This window comes from Buceros rhinoceros, unplaced genomic scaffold (assembly GCF_000710305.1).
Source record: "Buceros rhinoceros silvestris isolate BGI_N320 unplaced genomic scaffold, ASM71030v1 scaffold21451, whole genome shotgun sequence".
NCBI lineage: Eukaryota > Metazoa > Chordata > Aves > Bucerotiformes > Bucerotidae > Buceros > Buceros rhinoceros.
The window spans coordinates 1-9,555 of record NW_010392775.1 but is presented as its reverse complement, the minus strand read 5'-3'; the positions used below and the strand labels follow the sequence as shown (position 1 = coordinate 9,555).

General features: G+C 42.8%; 1 protein-coding gene across 2 annotated transcripts in view; it reads right to left on the bottom strand.

The window, feature by feature from the left end:
- The window catches only part of TPST1 (tyrosylprotein sulfotransferase 1), an 18,713-nt gene extending 14,344 nt beyond the window's left edge, over window positions 1-4,369 (bottom strand). The window contains exon 1 of one of the 2 annotated variants that reach the window (XM_010144626.1): window positions 3,424-4,369. In XM_010144626.1, coding sequence (XP_010142928.1) covers window positions 3,424-4,268 — 845 coding nt within the window. In that variant the 5' untranslated portion in view covers window positions 4,269-4,369. The remainder of the gene's footprint in view (window positions 1-3,423) is intronic. The other variant, XM_010144625.1, reaches the window with a different exon arrangement.
- Between the last annotated feature and the right edge of the window lie 5,186 nt (window positions 4,370-9,555).

Sequence of the window (9,555 nt, the reverse complement as noted above, 5' to 3'; positions counted from 1 at the left end):
CGCCGCTGTGCTGAAGAATTTCTGCAAGCCACTGGGTGGCTGGTTCGTCCCTGGAAGAGATCCAGCCTGCATGCACAACTGAACTGGAAATCCTGCACACACAACTGGAAATCAAACTCCTCCCGCTGACCCAGAGCCTCATTCACCTGATGCAGATTTAATTGATAGTTAATTTTGATTTCAGATGAGTTAAAAATACATTCTTTAACATTCACTTTCTGTTGCCAGATAAGATTATTACAAAGACCTCCTAGCAACATTGTGATCTCTTTCTCAAAGTGGTTTTAAATATCTAATATCTAAATATTTAATTATTTGTTTTTATATCTGGAGTTAAAACATATCAGGCATCTTACGTTGGACCTGACCTGAGCAGGCATCATGCCTCCCACACAGATGCTGAGCCTGGAAGATCTGGAAGTCTTAACAGTGAGTTAAGATGACTGAGACAGGTTTCTCTACGCATTTATTCAAGTCTTTACACAGTACCACCGCCTTTGCAGACTATCACACTAGTTCATTCTTCGACTTCATTATCCTACCTAATATCTTCCAGACAAATGGAGAAATAATTTTATCCAGACCTTCATACTCTTCCCACTATGCCACAGAGGCTAGGCCTATGTCTGGTAACTTTTAAATAACATCACATTTCAACAGATTATTTGGTACTTGTGATCTCCTTCTCCTGCCAGTAAAAACTGAACACTCAAATTGTATTACACTATTTTGAAACAGCCTGAAGCACTTGGTACCAGGCACGTGGTAAATTAAAGCTCTGTTAGAAGGCAGACTTGCAACAGATAGCAGCATTCTGAATTTCCTTAGATTATTTTGAAGTCATCTTCAGCACCATCCTTTGGAAAGTCACCAGAAAGCTACTCCTCAGAGCATGGAGCTCCACGGCTCAGCGCTGCTGTTTCAGCTGAATGACAACAGTATTCACACCGTGACGAGCACTCTCCAGTAAGCCCAAAGAGAAATTCTAAGCCATAAGAGAAGAAGGTTGGTTAGAACCTGAGTCAGAACATAACAGCCATGCGCACCCAAGGCCATAAAGAATTTTGCAGCTGAGAACAAGTCAACTGCAACTTGACAGAAGGAAAACTATGTCCATACAAGATGGTGTTATTTTGTTCAGCTGACAAGATTTGATAAGCTGTGGCAGACTCTAAAGTTCTCCCTAAACTACCCAAAAAGCATCTTTACAAAGAGTAATTCTTGTGGGCAGTAATTTTTATGCCCTGCTCTGGACAAGGACCCTCAGGACAGGCAGCCCACAGCACTCTGCCCCACAAGGGAGGGCAGCGAGCAGCTGGGGATGCCAAAGCAGGAGGTTTTCACTGGTACAAGGAAATCAAATTAGGTCTCAAGCTCCCCATGCACATTTTCAATTAGTATCATATAAATTCACAAACCAGACATCTCAGAGACTTTCATATTCCTGTTTTTTTTCTGCAGCCCTTGAAAGACTGAGTCACTGAAATCATTATCAAATTATAAAGGTCTTTTACAACTGAAAAACAAATCATCACCTATTTCACAGGTATTTGTTTAGATAAAACCCACCATTGGACGTAACACTAACAGCCCATTCTTCTTCCACTGTTGCCAGAGCCTTCTGAAGTAATAAATTACTTCCACATAAAAGAATAAAAGCATAAAGAACTCTGAACACATTGAATTGATGGTCACAAGAACATTTTCATACTTGTTTGTCTTAAATTTAAAAGTTTGATTCAAAAATAAAGCCATTTTTTACTTCCAACAATCCATTTTCTTAATTTTTAGAGGCATGAACAACTATTCTCAACTCCTCACATCCCCTTCCACCAGATTTAGCAAGAAGCATTACTTGAAACTCTGTGACTTCAGTAAGGCTACTGAGTTTTACAGCACAGAGGGCCATTAATCTGGAAGCTGTAAGGTAGTAATATTTTACTAGAAATAGCATTATTAACAGTTATTTTTACAGGACACTTAAACAGAACTTGGCAACAATGTATTTATCTCAATAAAATGAAGTTTACACCCCCCTCAGCTGCCACTGTGAAGCAGCAGCATCGTGCAGGTGACCAGAGAAGCTCACCCGCAGCTAGAGCTTGCGGAGACATACACCAGGACACTGCAGCAGGTCAACGGTAGCAGAGGGCTCCAACCTGCTCACAAACAATACTCACATGGAAGGGTTGAGATGCCCTCTTGATAGCTCTGCAAACACAGAGGCGGCAGTTGGGTTTCTGCAGTGGGAGCGGTGATGCAAAACCTCCAGATTGTAAATACATAACCAGTATCTGAGTTTTAAGTTCTCTTTGTAGCCACTGACTAACAATTCTACAATTTGCTTTAAATTATATTCTCCTACAATACAGTAGAAAATCTGCACAGTCACCTCGCTAGGCACTAAATAAACAAAATCTCCCCATTTTTGCTCCTCAAACTGTAGTTTCAAAAAGCTAGAATCACTTTGTATTCAGCAGTTTGACATGCCTACGCTACCAGCCCACACTGCTTGCTGACACGGCACCTCTGTTACTCAGAAGCACTTGGGCAGTGGTGGATACTCAAAAATCAAAAGACAACGAATTTCAGTAGGCATGCCTTGCTGCTGGAACAGAGCCTTTAAATCACCAGTTTAGAAACTTAAGACAATCTGGTAGATGTATCTGCCATAGCGAAGAAAAACTCAACCACTGACATCTTCCCCCCTCAATGTAAAGACCAGCCAGTTTCTGAATTCAGCTGTTTAACTGGAGCACTAACTCTTTTTTTTTTTCCTTCCTGTTCACAGTACCTCTCTAGGTTCTCTGAGCAGAGCTCTCTTTTGGTTTCTGAAAGTAGCTAAATCAGGTGCACAGATGGCACGACAGAACACTGAGAGATTTGCTTACAACAAGGCTAATTTTATTCAAAATGCTCGTCCTTTTAGGAGTACATGCCAAGAGAAAAGCATGCCAATTCTGCTTTCTATTTTGTTGGAACAGTTTCTCAAGTTTCCTGGAAGAGTATATTCCTGGCAAGTATAACTGAAAAGCCACTCTTGCATCGACAATAACACTCAAGCTCCTGAAATCAAAAGGCTGATTTTGCTGGGATAGCAACTCCAGCCTGGAGAAAACAGCCCAGGTTCATCTTGGGGCACAGAGGGAAGCAAAGCTGTACTGGAACTTAAGGCTGATCCTAGCCACCCAATCTCAGGTTTGACCATTGATTAAAAGTACGTTCGTACGCCCCATACATGTTAGCAGGACAACTGTTTAGCAGGAACAATTTTCCAGATAATATACATCATAAATCAGCTTCCCAAGACACCATCAGCTACTTAAAAACTGAAACCAACATCATGACTAGTGTTTTATGTGCAAAATGTACTATTTCACCTCTTAGAACAATACAAGGTAGAGGAGGAGCACTCATACTCACTTTGAAAGAGAAACACCCCCTGCTTTTCCAATCATCTCTTCATGGTGCAGCACCGCTTGGTTCCACGGGATGTGAAGAAACTTTAAGAGAGTTCTCATCCATCTTTCAGGATGCAATACGAGCTGTTCGTAATGCACCAGCATACACCGTTCAAAACCAACCTCCATGCACTGGTTATACATCGTTTCTATAGCGCGATTCCACTTGGTCAAGCAGTCCCTGTAGCTGTTCAGGTCAAATCCAGCTATTGTGACTTTTCTAGATATCATGGAATGCACAGATGCACGACCATCCCGCACCATCAGAAGAAACTTGGCATTGGGGAAAATTCTAGCAAGGTAAGTTAAGGATTTTAAAGCAAAAGGATCTTTGTTACACAAATATGGAGCAGGTTCCCCATGTTTCACAATGATTTCCAATAAAAATGCTTGCATGGCTGAGTCCAGAACCTCATCTGTGACTCCAGCTTCATCCAGTCGGATCTTCTCTTTGCTTGATCTAGCCCACATCTGCTTAACTGCCAGAATTCGTGGGATTACCCTTGTCTCTTCTCCGCATCGAATATCCGGATGGGCATCAAGCATGGCACGCATTAAGGTAGTGCCACTCCGAGGTACTCCTCCAATAAATATTAGTGGCATGTCCTTGTTGTAAGCAAAGGTTTTGTTTGCATTCACACCAGAAGCAGTTCGTACCGTGCTCCTCACACCTTCCATCCTCACAGGCTGGCTGCGTTCCTCTATTCGATGGTGACACTCCATAGCATGTTGGCCCAAATAAAACACTGTCACTGAACTGATCACCAGACATGCCAACAGCAAGTTCTGTTTGAGTTTTCCAACCATTTTGATAAGGACTGTCACTTCAAAATAAAGAGACCTTCTACTTCAAATTACCTTCTTGTTCACATGCCATGGGAAACCTAATCCAAAATAAATTAAGTTCTGGCGAGGGGGAAAAAAAAAATTAGAAAATTTAGAATTTCATTAAGAACGACTATGATAAATCAACAATGGAAATACCTGACAGCATTCAATAAAACTATTATCTCCCATTGTTGTGTTAAGACCAGTAAGTGCAAAGTCTACAAACGATCATCCCATAATAAAAACCCTTTTTGTTTACCCAGAGAAGAAACACAAATCAAGATTCGCAACTACAATTACTATTTACATAGAAGTTCTCTAGTACATTTTAACAGCATATTTGAAAGAACTCTGCCACTGGATAGCTGTTGTTAAACTTTACAGCCAAAGACCTCATTTATGTGGGGCTCTACACACTAAAAAGTAATTAAGAAACCCCTCTTCTTTACTGGAGCTTTTCCTGAAAAAAAAATAAAAAGACCAAAAAAAAAGATTTATCTGAGCCAGTCACCTACATAAAACAAACGAACAGGACACCCCCCACAAATCACGTTAGAAATCAAAGAAGAATTTAACTGTTAGAACACCTCTGGGATGCTGAAGAGACAGCACCAGTAACCTGCTCACTGGCACATTTTCACACAGCTACCGTTTTGCCTGAAAACACTCGATTTCCTCCACAGGAGACAACATGATAGACGTGTTCCAGTTACATCAACACCAACTGTGTCCAATTCTTGATCAAGGCCTTTAAGCACCAAAGAAAAATAGTTTGCAGCGAGTAAGGGAAACTTCAATTTTACTTCAAGGGAAGCTTTGATTAAAGAAGCGTGTACAACTACAAACACAGTCCAGGATTAAAGGTGACTAAGATGAAAACTAAGACCAGTCTTGATTTAAATAAGGACAACAAAAAAGAATCAACTCATGCTAAGTTAATATCTGGACATTAAAAGAAACCAAGTCTGATGAAAGTGGGGGTCATGTGGACAGTGCTCAAAAAGAGAGAAAGAAAAAAATAATCACACAGCACCAAAAATCAGAGCGTCTCTCCAGAACTGACCGTGCAGGCAGACCTAACTTCCAGTTAGGGGAGGGGACCTGCTCTGTTCAGAACTAGCGAACAGTACATAGAAACTCTAAAAGATTTAGCTAACAGTCAGCACTCATTGGAGAGAAGAGTTGACACAACAGAAACAGTATTTTGCCACAGAGCACACACAACCTCCAAATATTTACACTTTATGCAATCCCTAACATTATCCAGTTGAAGCACATCTCATACAACCCATTCCCCCCTCCCCCCAAAAAATCTTCATCTGCCAAACTAAACCGAGTCCTTGAAGACACAAACACTCCTCAAATGCCAAAGTTAGGTAGCTGATCACTACAGAAAAGCCTATCAAGACCAAGTACATCACCTGCTTAGAGTATCACTTGGACAAACCAAAACCACAGCCCCCACCAGCAGCAGCTTCAGGCCCAGGCTGAGGCAGCAGCAGCCCGGGAGGACAGCCTGTTGGCAGCAGGGAGCTGGGCTGGGTGAAGCAGAAAGACTCGCCCCCAGCACAGCTCCAGCTGCGAACACCAACAAGCACGGCCTTTGGTGAGCAGGTTTCCTAAACTGCTGTAAATATCAATCGCTCTTCTACAAAAACCCCAAACCCCACCCATGTGACAACCACCCCCCACCACCACCCATCAACCACAAATACTTTCAATGACACAGCAGCTTTTTGTGGTAAGTTCAAAGATGCCAAAGGCTGCAGGACCACAAAGAGCTGGTATTGAGCTCTCCCATGACCTTCTGTACTGGGTTGGGGTTTTTTGCCTGGCAGCAACATCTAGGGCATGCAACAAGGCCAGGGCTCTGCATGCCAGGGAACAGCAGCAGGCAGAAGCAGCATCTCTCAGCAAAGCCATCTATTCCTCCAGCCAGCAAACCCCCTTCCGTGCCTGAAGCCACATGCAAAGCTCTTTGGGACAAAAGTGACATTGGGAAGTTAGTGCCTTCCTAGCAGCTTGCAGATGAACCCCACCTTCTCCTCCTCTACATGAGCCTCTGGATCACATCTGTCAACCTGAAGGATTATTACACCATCAGCTACTGTTAACAGCAGTAATAAGTTGACAATGTTCAAAAATCACAATGAAGCAACCAGCAAACCTCCATCAGCGTTAGAGCTTTGAAAAACTGGTGTTTTCACCCACAAGGACCTGAGAAGAGCAAAGTGCCGCTCTAACTAAAATCAAAGACAAGTCTTAATAAAAACGCCCCAAACCAAAACCATTTTAAAAACTCCACCCAAAACACACACACACCCCACAGCCATAAGGCGGGGAACTTGAGGATGACTACAATGGTAGGGAATGCTTTTAGCAGCAATAGTTTCAAACGTCAGACTAAACTGAATTCCTAGAAAAATGTGAGTGTAGCTCCAAAAAAAGACAGAGTTAGGATCGACAAGTTCCAGTACGAGAAAGCGCAGCTAAGCAGAAGTGTATGTAACTGAATTTTATTCCCAGAAAAGCCAGGCCTATGAGTCAGCCATAAGATGATGTTAGCAAAGCAAAAACGACTGCTTTGTTTCCTCCACCTGCACACACTAATCCTCTCTCCCTCCATGCAGCAGGTCAAGACCTCCTTCCTCACGTTCATCCAAAAAATGCTGAAGATTTTCAGCTTAGTCAAGAGGCAAGTGATTAATTTGTAGTTTATGTTAGAACAGTTTGTAGTTTTTAAAGTGCTCCCAGCCAGGGGTAGAAAAGACCCATTACCACCAGTATTAATAATCCTTATAAGCTCTAGAGCTCAGACTTTGACTTTGGAGACCACTTCCCCTCTCATGTTCAACTGGGCAGCTTTTTCCAAGGCTAAACTGACAGGATGGCAACACTGGCATTAGCCATCCCAAAAAACCCCACAAACTCCACCCACACGTAAAGCACTTTTGTGATCAGCTTCTCCTCTGCTTCCATCTCTCGAACACTCCCCATAAGGCTTCATGCAGCAGACTCCGAAATACAGACTCCAGAAGCAGATTCCCACTGTTCAGAGATGCTTTCAGAGGCACAACCACAGGCGGACTACTACACCCAAAGCTTGCGGTGTAAACATGCAGAGGAAACTCATTCTGCAGCGACAAGGCAGCTAAGTTGAATGGAAAAAGAATCCTGAACTGTTATCCGTTGTCACTCTCTGCTCTTGACTGCAGAAGGAGAAATGAAAATGCTGCTAGGACTTAGAGAAGCAAATGTCAACCACATCGGTACTTTCCTTGCCTCTTCTTGCACCTTCACTTTTCCCCTGTAAAAATAAACCCTGGAAAGGCAGCTGTTACTGAGAATTCTCAAGCAGATTAAAACAATATACATTTAGAAAACGGGAGACAATATATTTCTTAGAGGAAGTTCTAAATTAAGAATCACAGAACGTGTTGGGTGGGAAGTGACCTTCAAAGGTCACCTAGTCCACCCGCCCCCTGCAACGAGCAGGGGCATCTTTAACTAGATCTGGTTGCTCAGAGCCTCGTCCAACCTGATCTGGAACGTTTCCAGAGATGGGGTATCTACCACCTCTCTGGGCAACCTCTGCCAGCGTCCCACCACCCTCAGCATAAACAATTTCTTCCTTAAGCTCATCAGAGAGTCCAAGTAAGAAGCCCTTGCATACAACACCAGTCTTTCAACATTTCTAAAAGGAAGTTAAAGAAAGGACTTCCATAAAACCTTTCCTTCAATGAACTGGTTTGTTTCTGGTCATTTGCATTGTTCACCACAAAGAAGATTGCATAGGAAAGCCGGCGGTTACAGGGTAATGGTATAACGCAGCCCCGAGGAACACGACTGAAGCATCCACAGCGCACCACTTCAAGAAGCTGTCCAAACCATCGTAGGCTCATTTGGAGGATTGTTTCAAAAATCACTTAAGTATTCAAGAAGCATTTTTATGCCTTCAAAGTGGCATTTGCCGCTAACCCTTAACGACCTCCCCGAAGAGCAGATCCTGTGTTATTACTTACCAATCACGTAACAGAGTCTGAGGGAGGAATGTCAAAGCAGGGCACAAGCAAGCGAACCCCAAGCAAAATAGCAAAGCTTAGAAATAAAACCCAAGAATTTTTGAATATCAAATCCACCTCTAGCTTTAAGCCATCAAGGCTCTCAAGCCCTGCAGCTGTTTTCTCTAGGATTCTCCCCACAATTGCTATACAGTAAAGAAGGATGATAAAACAGGATGAGCAGTTTTTATTCACCTCCCCAAAGAAATAAGCAGCAAAGTCACCGGGCAGAAAGAACCTGGGATGAAAGGCAGCTAACTAGACTTAGCAAAGCCTGTCCTCACGTGGAGGAGTTTGACAGGCAGAATAACACCAAGTTAGACAAAATTAATACAAGGGAATACAGATGTGCAAACAACATTCCCTTACAGTTCACACTGTGGGAACTGCAGGAATGTCAGTCACACATTTGCATTCCCTTGAACCTACACTGGTTTGGGTTTGTTTATTTTTTTTAATCTAAAGCTCTGAAAAATTGTAAAAGCCAAATTAACCTTTAACGGCCACAGACCTCTGCTGAATCCAGTGTTTCCGTATCAGGAATGCTGCAAACAACTATGTAATAATTGACAAATCCAGTACAATCGCACTACAAGCAGTAGTAAAAGATGTGCTCATATTTATATCATCATCATGGCTTGGCTTCGCGGACGAAGATTTGGGAAGGGCTTTCCCCACGCTTATTGCAAGCGCACTGATGGCTGAAAAGGCCAATGCGGGATAGGCAAGACAGGTTGCAAAGAGCACAGCAGAAGGTCTCCTTGGGTGGTACAGACGAGGCATGGCTCATATTTATAATACAACAGGTAAAAGACGAAGCAAGCTGTACCTTTGGCTTTTACCAGTCGAGCCCTCTCAAAAAGCCCTATCAAAAGTTCTTGATAATCCTCCACTCAACAGACGTACAGGTACACACAGGCATACACAGGATTTGTCAACTTCTGCAGTTACTGCTGGAGAACAGCTCAGCAAAAGGAATTTTACAGGCAACAGACATAGGCTTCTAGCCCTTTATGTTAAAAACCAAGAAAATGAGAAGAAAAAAGTCACTAGCACTCTAAGAGCAGATGAGCCACTGTTCTGCGCGCTTCTGTGTTACTGTACCAGCTCAGCGGGCTTTCAGCACTCCGTTTCACTCCATACGACTGCACAGATTCAAACTGCTTAACGCTGTGAAGAAGATACAGACCTACAAAAATTCACAA